This window comes from Tinamus guttatus, unplaced genomic scaffold, assembly GCF_059628265.1.
Source record: "Tinamus guttatus ecotype Peru unplaced genomic scaffold, ASM5962826v1 Tinamus_guttatus_pri_ptg000094l, whole genome shotgun sequence".
In the NCBI taxonomy this organism is placed as follows: domain Eukaryota; kingdom Metazoa; phylum Chordata; class Aves; order Tinamiformes; family Tinamidae; genus Tinamus; species Tinamus guttatus.
In genome coordinates, this window is record NW_028288628.1 from 689862 (window position 1) to 706314 (window position 16453).

At 39.6% G+C, this 16453-nt stretch overlaps 1 protein-coding gene across 3 annotated transcripts; it reads right to left on the bottom strand.

Moving 5' to 3' along the window:
- Positions 1-150: 150 nt before the first annotated feature.
- On the bottom strand, positions 151-14270 carry MIER3 (MIER family member 3). 3 transcript variants are annotated; one of them, XM_088520618.1, is made up of 12 exons: positions 14246-14270; positions 12152-12297; positions 10374-10508; positions 8797-8917; positions 7007-7092; positions 6722-6794; positions 5368-5519; positions 4842-4923; positions 2719-2810; positions 1028-1155; positions 707-852; positions 151-611 (listed from the first exon to the last, which is right to left on the bottom strand). In XM_088520618.1, the coding sequence occupies exons 2-12, from the start codon at positions 12248-12250 to the stop codon at positions 154-156; spliced, it is 1572 nt and encodes a 523-aa protein (XP_088376744.1). In that variant the 5' UTR covers positions 12251-12297; positions 14246-14270; the 3' UTR covers positions 151-153. The 3 variants fall into 3 exon arrangements, with proteins under 3 accessions (XP_088376744.1, XP_010218165.2, XP_088376745.1); XM_010219863.2 differs by having other exon boundaries at positions 2719-2813; XM_088520619.1 differs by lacking the exon at positions 14246-14270 and adding an exon at positions 11317-11451 and having other exon boundaries at positions 2719-2813; positions 12152-12188.
- Between the last annotated feature and the right edge of the window lie 2183 nt (positions 14271-16453).

Sequence of the window (16453 nt, forward strand, 5' to 3'; positions counted from 1 at the left end):
GGACTGAAAAAAGAAATTACTCTTGATAAATCAAGATATAGTTCTATACATACAAAGACATCACTGATGTCATAAAGTTCAAACTTCCAGTGAAAGACTAAGCAAACTTGATAGCTCCCACCAAGTTTACTGCTACTGCACGAAGCCCCGCGGTCACTCCGAGTGCAGCGCGGCGGGTTGGTGCAGCGCGTGGCTGCTCATGAAGCCGTTCGTCTCGCTCGCAGCCAGGCTGCTGAAGTCGGCCACCGAGACGGCCATTTTGGCACTGCTGATGTGGTGCGTGTGGTTCTCGAAGTCCACGCCGAGGTTGTTCACAGAGACATCATTCATGAAAGACTCGGGGACGGCAATGCCCATTTTCAATCTCTTTGCAGGTCGCTCGGGCTCCTCGCTGCACATGTTCATTGGGTTAAGCTCCGAATGGTAAAAACCAGTCTCAAATAAATTAAAACAGTCACTTTCACCATTGCTGGGCAAGTTCAGCAATTCTTCCGTTCCAACAGGCACATGATTAACTGGTGCTCGGGGCAAGCTGTCCATGGGAGAAAAGGCATCGTCCAGGCAGTTCACATCAGAAGGGTGGCAGACTGTAGCTACACTGTCGGTCAGTGCTGAAGAGGAGATGAACACAAACATAAACAAAAGCCACTCACACAGTTACAAATAAGAGATACTACCTAACACCTGATTCTTTTTCTCACTTTACCTGTCAGCTCATTGGCAGTGATGGAGTTCAGGATGCTTAGCTGCTGATCCGGGATGGCCTCTGCTCGGTTGCTGGACGTCAGTGCTGAAGAGTGGACTGCTCCTCCAAGTGCTTCTGCTTCATCTACCAAGCGATCCATGTAGTCCCTAGGAGAACACTGCATTTATAATGGGTGTTTTACATGAAAACAAGGCCTAAGATGAAGACGGGTTTGAGCTGCTGCTGCCAATGCGGCTTTACACTGCTAAATTCCAAAGCGATCATAATCTTCAGTAACAATTTACAACAGGAAACACATATTCCAAGAACTTTTTTACTTACGTAACTCCTGGATGATGATTGTATCTCTTCTTTCCAAATCTCGTTTGCTGAGCAAAGTAATCGTAACGTTCTGACTTTTTCCACATGTAGTAAAATGCCACACACTCAGCAACTGTTCTTGTTCTTACCTAACAACAACGATTGATGAAAGAACACAAAGTTGATGAAACAAGAATTGATGAAATAAACACAAAAAAAATTTGTCATCTTACCATTTTCCATATTTCCTTAATACTGTTAGCTTTACTATTCTATGAACTGGACAAAGTCAATTCAGTTACAAGATTTTTTAAGAGATATACAGTTTCAGGTATTTATTACAGCTGTTCCACTGTACTAACCTAGGTTTATGTAGAAAAATAAACATCATATATACACATGAAGCATAAAATTATGTAGGTTATGAATTGAAATACTACACAACAGATTTTCTTAAGGCAAGGAACTCAGCAAATCAACAAACTAAGTGAAATAAAGCAAGAAAGACTTCAAGCACTTTTCCTTTTGGTAAAGTGAGGAACTGTTGAAACTGACAACAAACATGCACACAAGTAAATGATCTAAACAACAAAATAAAATTGTAGCCTTGTGAGCAACTATAACTTAACCTACATTAACCATTTGTTTCATTCCCCAAAATGGAGATTGCTATACAGGGCCAGATTCTTAGAGAACAAACTATTACTACATCCTTACAAAATAGCTATCCTAAGCTCCGGAAATATTTCGAATCATCAACAGGCCACAGTTCTAGCGTAAGTTTTATTGTAAGCTAAAACATGCAACTATATTCAGAGATAGTCTGGCAGGAAACTGTTTACGGTAGGAGTTTTATCAAACTGATAAAACCATCAGGAGCAAAGTCCAAATGTCTTGGATAATAATAATAAAGAATCTTAATATTAACTCATGTGCTTAATTGAAACTTGTAAAAAAATAGTTAAGTCCTTTTTCGGCATCTCTGCTGAATTACTGTTTTTTAATATGTTTCATTTAAAATACAACAGCAGCATTAGCTGACTTTTGTTCCAACAGTAGCCGCAACCCTATTAAATGTTACCTAAAATATGACAAAAAGTCTCGTCTCCTAAAGATAAAACGCAAGAGGATATCAAAAGGTAAAGGCAATGTACAGAAAATCTGGAAACATCCATTTAAACAGGCTGTCAACTACAGCAAATGACACATATTTTTGATAAAGAATACAATCCCTAGTGTTGAAGGGGAGCAGAGTCAACCAGAAGCAACCCGGATAGAGACCAGGACTCCTTCCTTAGTAAGACACTCGAGTGCTGGTGGATACAGAACCTTCTGTTCTGCAAAAACAGGCACAAGCCTCTTGCTGCAGAATTACACCTCTCTGGTGATCAATCAAAAACAGGTTACATAAAGATGCATTTTTCCCTCCCACAGCCATTGTATGCAAATACTATCTACTATTTCTAGGAGAAGCAGTCTTTTAAACTAAATTACAGTATAAATTCATAAATAAACATGAGTAGATTTCAGAGAAAATACTGACTCATCTGGCAATTCCCATCTTTTACAATGACACATGAGAGAAAAAAAGCACAGAAATGACCAATTGCTTTTAACCCACTGGATCTTTTCTCACTCTTCACCATAGCTTCCGACGTGCACTGCTTTGGCAGGTTTTCGGCATTATATACTCTATCAACTCTTCTGCTTACCTTGTTTTTCTGTATGAGATGAAAGTCTTTTCCATAAATCAGAAGTGCATGCTCAAAGCTTCTGCATTCTTCTTCCGTCCATGCTGTCATCTCTTCTAGACAATTACAGAAGTTATACAATAAGCTTACTTTCACCAGCTTGACTTTTAAGAGAAACAGCATAAAATATTTGTGCTGCTAATGCACTGAAAATCCAAATGCACTGCAAAAAGAACAATAGCTCAGTTTGGAACTATGTTCTCTCCTCTACAGCACAGATATCCTACTTAAAATATTACATTCTTGTTTAGAAACCACAATTTCTTACTTATAAGTCTTCATAACATTTCTAATGGACAAGTCCAGAGAGCATAGTTCATTTCCTATTCCTTTCTAAATAAATTTGCCATTGAAAATCCAAGATTTGAGAAAAAATGGCACCAAAATAAAGATCTTATTTTTCTGAATGTTTTTTCTAACAGAGAATCCAAACAAAAACTGTCATTGGACAAAAAAAGTGTAAAGCATCAATCTGTTTTAATAATAGTTCCTAAAATTGAATTTCAGTTTTACAACTGAAAACACACAAAAGGAAGGAATCAATAAGGGGCTCATTTATTTCATGGTCACAGCATGTCATAATATGCTTTACGACAAAATAGCTTAAATTATATGAAAAAAAAAAAAAACAATTTTGTCTCAACTATACTAGGTTTCCCACCTTGATTATGGCTTTATGCCAGGATACAATAAAGGAGGGATATTTCAGTCATCTTAAATTCATAGTGGTGATAGAAAGTTTCTGTTCAACTGACATTTAAAGTCAATGGGGAAAAAAAGCCCACATCATTTCTAAACATTTCTGGAAGCAGATACTGGATACCCTTCTGCTGCCACATGAGGATGATAATCACTAAGCTACAAAAACATTTTTTCTCACCCCATGGATTTTGTACTCTTTTCTACAGAGTTCCCCAGTCCCAAAGAGAAGAGCCATGTAAAGCTCCCAGCTAAGGAATTCTCTTGAGTAATACGCATTTGATCTCTCAGTTTGAGAATAGCACTGAACTTTAGTGGCTAGAGATGTTAGGCACTGACAGTATTATCATCCATTACCCCTTTTCACAAAGGTATTTTAACATACATTCTACTTTTTTTCTGAAGTGTGAGTACTAGTTCCTAAGGACAGAATTCAGGGCTCTGAACCACAAATGGATAGAGGTACTTTTTGGTCCTGAACCAGGACTCTGTATCTCAGAGAGGTTTGGGATTTCAGAGAGATCCTTGCGACTGGTATTTCTTTGTTGTTGACCTCTGCGCAATCTCTTCTCACACATGAGCCTTCTGGAACACTATTATCTGCTACGCATTGTCCCCTTCAGCTGTACCATAGACACTTGGCTCTCACAGCACCTACACAGTAAGCACTCAAATCCCCTCTGCATCCAGTACTACAAGGAGTCCTCTATACTGTTTGTACAGGGACTCACAGTTCACTTCAGTTTTATGCAACATGTCTTTGTAGAACATTGGTCAAAACCTCATCTCTGGTAAATGGTGAACTCCATTCTTCACTTTAGGCAGTAATAAAGTTAGAGACAGAAGTTCATTTTCTATTGTAAATTCAAACTCAAGGCCTGCAGAACTACATGAAGGACCCAGTTTAGGTTGGAGCAACTCAATATCTTAACAGTACACTGCAGCACCTGTGCAGCATGGAAGCAAACAGGACTTACCATATAGGCAGGTGTGTTTTCCTTATTCTGGTGAAAATATTGGGAGATTGCAATTGACCACAATCTCAAAAAAAACTGTGCCTTGTGTGAACACAACCATGGCTCCCCTCTCTTGCTCCTCAGTCTGTGACATCTATCCCAGTTCTCACAATAGCAGTGGGGAAAAAGGAAGGGGTAAAAGATCTAAAGGTTGATCCTGCAACCTTTACACAAGTTGCAAATTCCTCTAGCAGGAGTTTCCAGGTGGCCATTAGTCAGAATGTATTTAATTTTGCCAAAAACATCATGCAAAGGGACAAGCTTGTCATTCTAATTCTTACTTAAGTTTTTTCTTTTTTTTTTAACATGCATTTATCTATCTATTTTTCAAACACACATTTCTAAAAAATCAGGTATTCTATCTCTTACCCTGAGATGCCTTTCCATTTGAGCAGTATCTCTCAATTGCTTCTTTAACATTATGGCTACTTTTGAGAAGTTCGTAGAGTGCCTACAAAACAGAAGAAAAGTCTTTTTAAAGAGTCAAGCTTTGCAAATAACCAGTCTAAACTTCTGAAACTAGCCTTTTGGGCATCATGCCTCATGTCAAAATAGGTAATTTATTATTACACATAATGAAAGTTTAAAAAATAAGCAAAAAGAAAACCATCCAAAAGTTGAAACAAAGTAAAATACCATATGCAATTATTAAAAAGTTGAATTTGTTAAGAACATGGCAATAGTAAGAACGTACCTCAGTGCTGCCAATGTTCAAATACCCATAAGCTTAAGCACAGGGTTAAAATTACAAATAAGACTCTGGCCTCATTAACATCTAATTTAAAAAAAAAAAAAAAAGTTCAATATTGTAGTCTTTACAATACAGCAAAAGAAAAAGAATATGTGCTAATTACAAATCACTGTGTCACAAATGGAGCAGAAATACAAAACATACTTGTTCATTGTCCCGTGTATGTATTCCTTCAGGAATTCTGCCAATCATTTTCTCATTTCCTGTTCTTAAAGAGGCTTCAAAAAGGTATTCCTTAACTTTGCTTTCTGAGATCACATCAGGTTTCCAAAGTAAATGGTCTTCATTTTCATAGGCTGTTAAAAGAGAAATCTATTAACATCAGTTGTCACCAGCTCCTCATGGAGTACAGAAGAAGCTTTCACAGAGTCGCCATCACACAGAACGGTAGATATCTCTCTCAGTGCCAAGCAGGTCTAAAATTCCCAAGGCTGCTTATGTCAGGATGCCCACTGTTCCAAACACAGCACCTCCACACATTCAGGAAGATCCAACCTCTCCAAGCACTCCCAGAGCTCAGCTTCAACCTCCCTTAGCACAACAGCTAAGCACAAAGCTTGAATTCAGAAAATAGCAGAACCATCCTACGTTCTTTATGGAACACAGGGGATGTTCACCTTGCTCCTCTAGCCTAAACTTTGTTCTTCTCTATCGCGAAGGATTATTATTTGAAAAGCAATGGAAAATGGTGAAAAGGCTTGATATGTTTAACTAAATTAATACTCATAAAATGTTACAGTGGGAAAACAGGCAATTTAGAGAACATTGAAAACTGCATTTATTAACATCTCTCCAAATTTTTTTCTTCATTTCATGGCTGTTTCACCCATAAGTAAATTACTTTCAGTGTCTACTTTTTGAACTTCACAGCTGAAAGTGCTATGCTTTTCCTAACAGTGAGCACTTTTAAAGATATGACACAACTGCATTTTTAACTCAATTTATATACAAATAACATCATTCTTATAACAATGTACTTTATAAAACACAAAATATATCACAGCCTTGAACCTCCTGCTTGGGCTATGAAATGTTATAACAGTTTATTGATTTTATGTTCTTCATATTCATTCTGAAACCCACACAAGTGGTCCTTGCTTTTGCCTATACCAGGCAAACAGAGAATAACACCATTTTGAAGATTTTTCAATGTACATGGGTTATGATATTCTGAGGAAAATATTTCCTTCCCAACCCATTCTGATAGTTGCCTCCTAAAAATTATTGGATACTTCAGACCTAACGTTGTGCTCCCATCCATGCTCCAATGTCTTCTTGAAAATGTCCTCTCAAAGTCTTAAATAGTATTTCTGAGAAATAACTATCTGTGTCTCTTCAGTTCTCTAACACTTCTTATTTAATGGTGCCTTTAAAACTCAGAACTTTAATTAAGCCAGTGACTTTCCACCTTACAATTTAAAAGAAAAATATTTTCACCAAAGGTTGTCTATAAACATAAGATTAAAAAAAGAAACTTTCATTTTTAAGGAGAACTTACCCTTTTCATCATCATTGTATCTGCCCAGGTAAAGAGGAATTTCAGCCTGATACTGTGAACCAACCATTATTTCCTGAAGATTTAAAAACACACACACACACAAAAAAAAGCTTAAGATTTAATGCACTAAAACACTAAAAAAGCCATATAACTTGGCACTCATTATGGATTTCCAGAATTAATATGTACTATATATGCACTGTATTGTCCAGAACAATATGTACTCTCTCTATATATTTAATCATAAAATATTTTGACTTTTTTTTTGGTAGAAATAGTTATTACCTTTCTCAAATCTTCAGATGAATTGCCATTGTCTGCCTCAACATCTTCACCATCTGATTCCTTATCTCCATCACATGTAGTGTTTGCTTCAGACATATAAAGAAGTGGGTTTTTAGCTAGGAAGAATTTTCAAGCAATCACAGAACTACAAAAGAATTTTTAGGGTTTTGGGGGGGCGGGGTTTGTTTGTTTTACTTTTGAAAGGAGCACCTGCTTTTATGCATAGACACACCGATCCAGAATCCTCGGATTCTGTTCATCTACATTTTCATCAAACTACAGCAGTACTTTTTTACTTCGTGCTATTTACATACTGCAAAACTAAAACATTTATCATCACTGCACCTGAGTCTACTATATTTCTAATAGTCAAAAGAGACAACTTTTTTTCATGATTTTCCCCCTCAGTAAAAGCTTATACCTTACAGAAAAGATGCAAGACAACAGAATTGTAAGACCATGGCTATGATTTTGCCCCAGATAATCACAATGAAAGTTATGTTGAAAGCAAGTATCTATTGCCTAAGAAAACCTCTAATTAGAGACTTTAATAGACACTCAACATGAAGACACAGCATAGATATACAAAATGGATCATGTACAGCAACCTGCTTACTCCTCTCTACATTTTGTGTCTGTGTGTGTGTGTGTGTGTGTGTGTGTGTGTGTGTGTGTGTGTGTGAAGAAAACAGAACATTTTAAGTAACTTAAGGCAGTACTTCACTGAGTAGTATGTATTTTAGTCTCTGGAATGCTGCGATGTCAGGTTCTGAAGTTACCATTTTTTACAGATTTATAAGCCTCCATAAAATGAAATCTACAGTTCTGATAATATTGAAGTTCTTCTGCATTCTCAAACTTCAGTAATAAGACATGAATATGGCTGCAATTTTACAGCCTTCTCCCTTCTCCTTCATGAGAGACCAGAAGAGTCAACACCAGAAAAAATACTCTAGATTATGGGAACTGATGCTCTTCTGCTGTAATCATTCCTGCAATCACAGATCTACCTTTTTTTTTCTTTTTTTTGTATCCCTCTCTATATATGAATGTGTTATACTACATAACCATCAGCATGGAAAGGACTGCAGCTGGAGATGACTCAGGTAGCATGTCCCTTCTGTCATCCCTCTTCTCTAGAAGGATGAGGAGCCAACAGAAATGGCCCAAGATACTTTTCAAGTTAAAACCATCAGGAAGTCCTGTTTATTACTCTAATTCCAGGACACCACTGACTTATGCAACTGCAATAGGCAACAAGGAATACCTGGCCCAAGCTGGATAACTGCACTCCTGGTTCTTAGATCTTGCCCATAATAGCTCCACGGGTGGTGAAACGTGGTCTTGGGTTCATGGGCCCAATCCCATAAAATACCACAATGAGGTCCAATAGAACGGTGTTGTATGTGTGAAGGGAAATAATAACACAGAGAAATCACAGCCCAATTCACGTCCTCAGACTGAATGGAAGAACCACTGGCTTAAAAATAGCAGCAATAGTTTTAGTAGAGGAACACTAACTTAAAAAAAGGGGTTACATATTCATGTTATTCAGTAACATACCAAAAATCATGGAGTGTGTCCCTCAAAACCACGCTAAATATTAATTATGTAAAGTTACTGTATTTGAGGAGATATTAATAACCACAGACAACATCCATGCAGAATATCATGCAAAGCACTCTTACTAAACTCTCAGAAAAGTCAGCAGCATTCTGTTTTTTCTACATTTTAAGTTAAAAATGTATACATGACTGTATTGAGTTCTATTATAACAAAAGGTTTCCTACATCGTAAGGGTCGAGGAAAGAAGTCTGTAGCCTCATGTGAAGTAACCGATGGCGTTAAGTCGTCAGCAGAAGACTGTGTTTCTTCATCATCACCCGACAAGAGGTCTTTGGCTATTTCCTCCTGTATCATTAAAAAAATAAAACAAAACAACAACAAAAACATTCAGAATTAGTATTAAGCATAAAATAGTGCATATTTCAATGAAGCAAATTTTAAGTCCCATTAATTAAAATCATTTTACCAAAACTAATTTTAGTCTGCACCCCCTGAATTAAAAAGCTAGTCTATTCCTCTTAAATCTGAGAAAAAATATAGGCATTCATTTCAGAGTTAAACACAGGGGTTCTTCATTTTCTCCTCTCCTTTGTTAAAATAAAACATACAAGAAGCAATCTCTATAATCACCAGTCTCATGAGTTCCTCCAGTTGTCTCTAATGAAAAATGCCAATGGAAATTGCTTCAAAATGTAGACACCTGTCACACTTAGTGTCACAGAGCTATCTTAGCTGTAACATGGTGGTTGTACCTCTAAATTCTGGAAAAAAAAATAATTAACAACAAATAAAACTGCCAACACTAGCTGTAGTTGTTGTCTATGCAAATTTTTACAGGTAACAGACAACCTATTACCTTCCGAAAAACACACACACATACAGAAGAAGCTTCTGAAGACTTAAAAGAAAAATAATAAAAAAGAAAGAAAAAAGACACACTTCTTCCACTAGCTCATGTTTGAACCCCTCTGTACAGAGGTTAGGGAAGGAAAGAACTGCATTAGGCAACAAGTCGACTACATTTCTGTAGCCTCGACACAATTGTGAATCCTAATGAGAATCAGATGTGCAGAGCCATCATTATACTCTACTTCTGTGGCATTTACCATTACATCATACTTACAGAAAGAAAATATATATATGTATTTATTATCTACATATTTTATAACCCAAATTACTAGCTGTGTATGCTTATAGACAAAAATCAGATTAAAGTCTCAGAATTTAAAATCAACCTGCAAATCCATCTTCCCCTCAAAAAAAGAAATTTGAGGTTTTTACATCACCAATGCAATACATGCACTCATTGCAATAAAATAACCTCTCTTTTGTTCCTCAGCTTTCAAAACAATATGTATTGGAAAGGAACAACCCAAAGCATTCAAGGGTGCGTTTTCAAGGTACGTGCATATGTTCTCATGCATGAAATGAATACTGGAAGCCAAAACTATTATTACTTTTGAATTCTGTACACATTAAATAAGACACAGAACTTGCTCAGTAAAGTCCCATTTCTGTTTTTCAAAAGAAATATATTAAGCTACTTAGATGCACTTTGAAAGACTATAGTAATATAGCATAAATGCAGTTACGTACGTGTAAGTGTAATAAGTGTATTTAGACTCAGATTCTCAACGTGCTAGAAGAAGCATCCATTAAGAATATAGTAATACTCAGCTGTATATTAAAAGCGACAAAGATGTATGTATTTTGTAACATCAAGAGAGTGTGAAACATAATTTGATGCCACACGGGCTTCTGCTTTTAAAATGCAATACAGGGAAGAATGCTTCAGACTTACTTTATCTAGAGTCATATCTGGAAGTTCGTCTGCCAGTTCACTTGGAGAGCTATCTGCACTGGAAGCTGCCATAACTGGAATCGTAGGTTCGTAGCCATAGAATGCCAGTAAATCCTCCAGTGGCATGTTTCCTTCCTAATACAAGAGGATTTACAAATGTTTCAACGTTATGCCAAATAATTGTAAACTGTTCAGGCTTAAGAGAGTACGTGTTTTGAAAGACAGAAGTGAAAAACAAAGGAAAACCTAACAAAGTACAAAACCTCATTACAGTTTTTAACTGTTTTCAGGCACATGAATAAAATTACTCTTAAGCATGTATCTTGATAGTCCTGCTAGGCTACTTAAAGAAACCGTTAACTAGATAAAGAAATGAATAAGATTTTTTCAAAGCTAATCAATTATAGTCTGTTTATCTGATTTTTAATTTGAAAATTTGCTCATTATCTGATTCATGTTTACAGCATGAATGCTTTACCCGTGTTGCTTCAAGGCAAAAGATATGCAAACAGATAAATACCTTCAAGACGGAAAATAGAGAAGTATCACAACCCCTCTACAACCAAGAACTGCAAAAAAGCTTCAATATTTTACTCCTACATAGTAACAGTTGCAAGCGTGCATTCAAAAGAAAGCAACCCACTACAGGAACTTCTTAGTCCTCTTTTTCATCTCTTGTACAGCACATCTATATTGAGTGTTGGGAAGGTAACAGGTGAAAAACAGCTAATGATACAAAAGGTTAAAAGCAAGGGAGTTACTTTGCTTATAATTTGCTTTTCTGACAGTTTTTGATCAACCCCTTTTAATAAAGGTCACCATACTATATCTCTTACCACACAATAATAAAACAACAAACTCTGAAGATTTTTGGTTTACCTGATTCAAGCTACAAAAGAATTAGAAATATTTCCAATATTTATACCTTTAAAAGTTGTATTACCTTTAAAAAATTCTTGTTGAACTCATATACTGAATAAATTACTTGTTTTCTTTAGTCAGCTAGGTCTTAGTCCTGCAAAGACTTTTCACAATGGGTAAACGTAAACTCATGTCCAAGTCTTTCCAGGATCGGGACCTAAAGCAATAAAGCGTTTAAGATGAGCGGCTCTCAGTTCTTTTTCCTCGTATTATTGACACAATTAGATCATTTTGTGGAGTAATAACTCCATTTTAATTGCTAGAGTTGGTAACCTGCTTCACAACTATAACTGCAAGCTCATACCAGCAAAAACGTAACTGCAAAGAGGAACGTACCAGGACAAAAATCTACTAGTATAAGCACTGTCAATCCCACATTTAGAACATATATTTTTTTTACACTGAACACACAAACACAGCTTCAGATTTTATGCTAGAAATTACATCTCTCTGGAAGTTTCTTGACCAAAATCTGCAGTTAGGTCGAGTGATGCAAGTGGGTCATGGAACAGTAATGTAACTAACATCAACTTGTGGGTGTTTAGTCTTCAGCGGGTGTTTGAAGGGGAGATGCACTGGCATGGATGAACATTTCATGATTTTTTTACCATGAAAAACAAGTAGTTAAAGAGCATAAAACAGAACAGGAAAAGCCAAAGAGTATGTTGATCATCTTGTATACCCATCAAATGCCAAATTCATGAAACTGAGACTGAGAACCACCACTTGTGCAATTGAAAGTTATCTAACATGCTTAAAATAGGATCGTTTGTTTCTAAATTGGAAAAACAGAGCTCAAAAGCAGTCTTTCACGTACAAGCCATACAAACATTTAGGAGACGGTAAATCACTCCTACCTTTTCTAAATCTTCAATCTCAGAGCTGAAATTTTTGCTTTCTTCCATCATTTCTTCCTCTTCGAGAGTTCGTTCATCATCATAATCATGTACCAGCATTTCAGCAGAAGGGTCAAAGTCATGATCCTCAGAGGATAAAGAGCCAACTAGCAAAACAAACGAACAAACAAACAAACAAAAAAAAACAAAAAACAAAAAACAACCCATAACTGATTTGAGTATTTTTTTTCCTTAATCAATACATGAAAATGCATTGCAGTAAAAAATATGGTTACATGCATTCTTTTACATACAGGGCTGGGACTCTCAATGGAGTAATGACAAAATTCTATCTACCTAACAACTACAGCTGTTTTTGGTGACCTTTCCCTTTTGTACTTGCAAGTAGCAAATAGGCACAACTTCCTTTCCTGCTGCATACCTACTTTGAAGACATTAGTATTGAAACAAAGTTTCAGAAAGTACCCCAAATCAAATTTTACTACGTAAGTGTCCAAATCATCACTAAGGTAAATATTATGAGCATATTAAACGCACCTTATAAATCAGAGACTGCGATTTGTAGCCTTTGATGATATTTATGTGATTTGAGGCTATGGTAAGTTCCACACCTTTCCACTGGTAAACATCTAATGGGTTATGAATCAGCTTCCTAATACCAACAAAATAATAGTGAGACTCACTATAGATTAAAATATCTCATTTGTGAAACTAAATTATTAAAACTAATTTAACCTGATCAAGAAGGAAAGGTTCTACTATGAACATAGTAGAATCTCAAATAGAGGAAAATGTAATAGCAATAACAAAACTCTGGTCATGGACCACAACAACTAACAAGTTATTGTTATAGCTGTGTAGTCCAATGCTTTTTCATTACTCAAAAGGCTATTCAAAAAAAATGTGTTCAAAGTGTTGCTCTTATTTTAAGAGCATTTTATCACCCGTCAGAAAAATTATCACTACATTCTACAACTTTTAAAGATGCAAATATTTTGCACATCAAAGTCAATGTTCTCAAGTGAAAATTAGCAAAATAACAGTGTTGTTTTGGTCTTTCATGTTCACTTTCTTATGACTTTCAGGATGGAGGAAAAAAAAAAAACAGATTAGGATATTTCACTCTCACTTCTGGTTTCCCTTTCCTAGTTCTTACATAACAGTGCTCTGTACAATGTTTGGCTTACAAGCAGCAAAAAAAGGATTATTAAGTGAGATCTTCTGAGCATCAATGAAATATCTACAAAGTTCCTTCTCCTAAAAAAAGAAAAAAAAAAAAAGGTAGTATCCTTCTTCACATATTCCTGTATTTTGAAGAGACATTTACATACAGTAACACTTATGAGTCTTAAAATTCATTTTTAGGAATTATTCTAAGTGCATCCCTTACATGCAAGAAACAAAGGTAAACTTTGTCCATTTACCTTGATTAAAACAATACTGTGAAAGCTCACAGTACCACAGGAAAACACTCAGGCCAAGAACGTTTTCTATTCACATGCTGTTCACATTATACCTCCACAGAGCTCGCTCTCAACCTAACTGATAATACTTCTGCAATTACAATTACACTTACGTGTTGCATTTTTCTAGTGTTAGACATTATATCCTGACCCTACAGCTTTTAAACAATTATCAACTGTTTTAGAGTAGTCTTTTGCATGTGTACTTACATACACGTATTAATGGTTAAGATTACTGCTAAACACTGTGTCTAGTATTCCAGACTAGTACTAGACTGCGTGCACATGTGTGTGTATACAAATATACATAAACAATATTATCAGGAAGTCAGAATTTTACACGAGCCTCTAAGATATCAGTGAGAAGATGCCTCTCTCCAACCTGTATGGCTGTACTGAGATACTGACTTAGAAGTGCTATAAAAACTTTGCTCTTATGTATACGGTTTCAAGCAACAGGAGCCAGCGGCAGAACTCCTTGCTGTGCAGCTCTCCCTTTTTAAGATCCCGGGCAGCCTGGCATTAGTTCCGTGAACATGAAGCGCATAAAAAACTCTGAGGCGGCAGGGGAGAACTCTGCAAAGGAGCAAGCGGCGTATGGAGGTGCCGGGCAGCGGCGGGAAGGACCAACCTGGGCTCGAGCTCCCGAAGGACGCCTGCAAGGAAGCGCACACACAGGAGTGAGTGACGGCGCCCGCAGCCGCCCCGGTCCCGGCCGGGCCCCGCTCGCCCCTCGCCCGCCCGCCCTCCCGTTCACCGCTCGCCCTGCGCCGCGGCCGGGCCGTGACAGGGGCACCGCGCCGCGCCGGCCGCCGCCTCTCCCCGCTCCCAGCGCTGCTCCCTCCCGCCGGGCGGCTCTCCCGCCGCCGCGGGGCCCTGCGCGCCGGCCGCGCCCCCCGGGGCTCCCGGCCGCGGCCTGCGGGGCCGCCCGCGGGCGGCGAACCCGGCGCAGCGCTGCGCCGCGCGCCGCCCGCCCTGCGGCCTAGTCGCGCAGGCTCCCGCTGCCCGGCGCCGCCGCCGCCCCCTGCCGCCCCTCGCTGCCCCCCCGCCGGCCCCACCGGCCCCGCCGCCGCCGCGCCGGCCCCGGAGGCGCCTCGCGGGGATGGCGAGGCGGGCGCGGGCGGCGCGGGACCTCCGCGGCGCGGCGGGAGGCGGCCGCAGCCCGGCGCCCCAACCCGCTTTCCCCGCTCACCTCCGCCATATTGCGACGATGGGCTGAGCGGCAGCGCTGCGCCAAGTGCCCGGATGGGGCCGCTAAGCCAATGGCAGCCGCGGGCCCCGGCGGAGCCGCGGCCGGGACCGCAGCCGGGAGCGAGAGCGGGAGGGCGCGGGCAGCCCCGCGGCACCGCCTCGGAATGGGGATGGCGATGGGATGGGGATGGCGATGGAGCCGGCGCCAGGGCTGGGCGGTGAGGCCGGGCCGGGCGAGGCGGCCGCGCGCGCGCCGCGCTCCGCGCCGCCGCCCCGCCGCGAGGGGGCGCTGCGGGGCTCGGTCCCGAGCGGGGCGGGAGCCGCGCGGGGCAGCGCTGCCCCCGCGGAGCGGGGCCCCACGCGCGACGCCCTGCGCGAGTGGGTGACGCGCGGCCCTCGCTGCCTGCGCCGTCCACCCGAGACACGAGCGCCCCTGTGGGCTGCGTTCCGAGGGTCGCTCCTGCCCTGCGTACCTAGTGAGTCTTCACAACACGGGCATCCCCGAAGTCTGCAGGATCCCGCTTCCAGGAAAGTTGTGGCAGGCACCAGCTGTTCCCGCGGCACATCTTCTGATCCACGATCGGCCTTTTCTGTTCTCCAAAAGAGAAACATGGAGTAGTCTGACTTAACACTGGCCTTTCTCTCTACATGTGGCAGAATACAGCACATGTGCTCAAAACTTAAAATCATGGACGAATTAATACTATAATTTTTCATTCTCACTGCTCCTGAACGGCTTTATGTGAGGCCTCCTAGCCCTGTTCAAGCTTCGTTCCCCTTCATACACCAACTGTGCATCCCAGCACTCTTGGGGCTTCAGCCACGTGGAGTCAAAATAGCATCTCCTCTTCCCGGGGAGACGCAGTGTGCGGATCAGGATGCGTACATGGATGTGGGAATCTGCTTGGCGTTGTAACTTAGCAAGTCACGCCAGCAGGTAGGCCCCAGTTCGGGGATACAGCTGCCTGCTTCCCAACTCTTCCACTCAACATCACACATCCGAACACATCCAACTTGGATGTGTGCTTATGTTTATTTCCTAACTTCCTAAGTACTTTACTCAACAATCCTAATACTCTAGTCTGCCATTTAATTATACCATTTTTAAGTTATTTTGGCAGTTTTATAGAGAAATCTGCTGTTAATTTTCTACCTTTGTTACCAGATTTAAATCAAAGAGGTATTTTCATTAGAATTCACACGGACAAAATACAAATATAAATATAAATTTATGTAATAGAAATATAAATGAATAGCGTTACCACAGCAGGTCAGGAGGTGTGTTCCAAAGCTCCTGTCTTAGCTGTGTCATGTGAGCAGCATACAGTGCTTAAAATTGTAGAGGAAAGGGGGAAAAAATATATATATATGCACATATATATATATATGAAGTTCTAAAACTTACCTTGTTCTAAATTATGTTAGGGATAAAGACGAGCGTTTTCTTGTGATTCAGTTTTGTACCTGGAAATTGTAGCCATACAGAAAAGCTTACAAATCCTTGCAGAGCCAAATAACCCAGAAAAAAAAAAAAAAAGAAAGAAAATGACTGTGAGAATCTGCATTCTGAGGATTTGAAAAGACTTTCATAAAGTCTCAGCACAATGACATTCTGTGTGATTACAACTCCTTTTATTTTAGGTTGATT

Excerpts from the sequence above, each read along its gene's own strand:
- MIER3 (XM_010219863.2), bottom strand. The coding sequence starts at position 12,250 with ATGCTGGTACATGATTATGATGATGAACGAACTCTCGAAGAGGAAGAA. Across the intron at positions 10,509-12,151 it reads AGATTGAAGATTTAGAAAAG|GAAGGAAACATGCCACTGGA; the intron begins GTAGGAGTGATT and ends CTCTTGTATTAG. Across the intron at positions 5,520-6,721 it reads ATACAATGATGATGAAAAGG|CCTATGAAAATGAAGACCAT; the intron begins GTAAGTTCTCCT and ends CTCTTTTAACAG.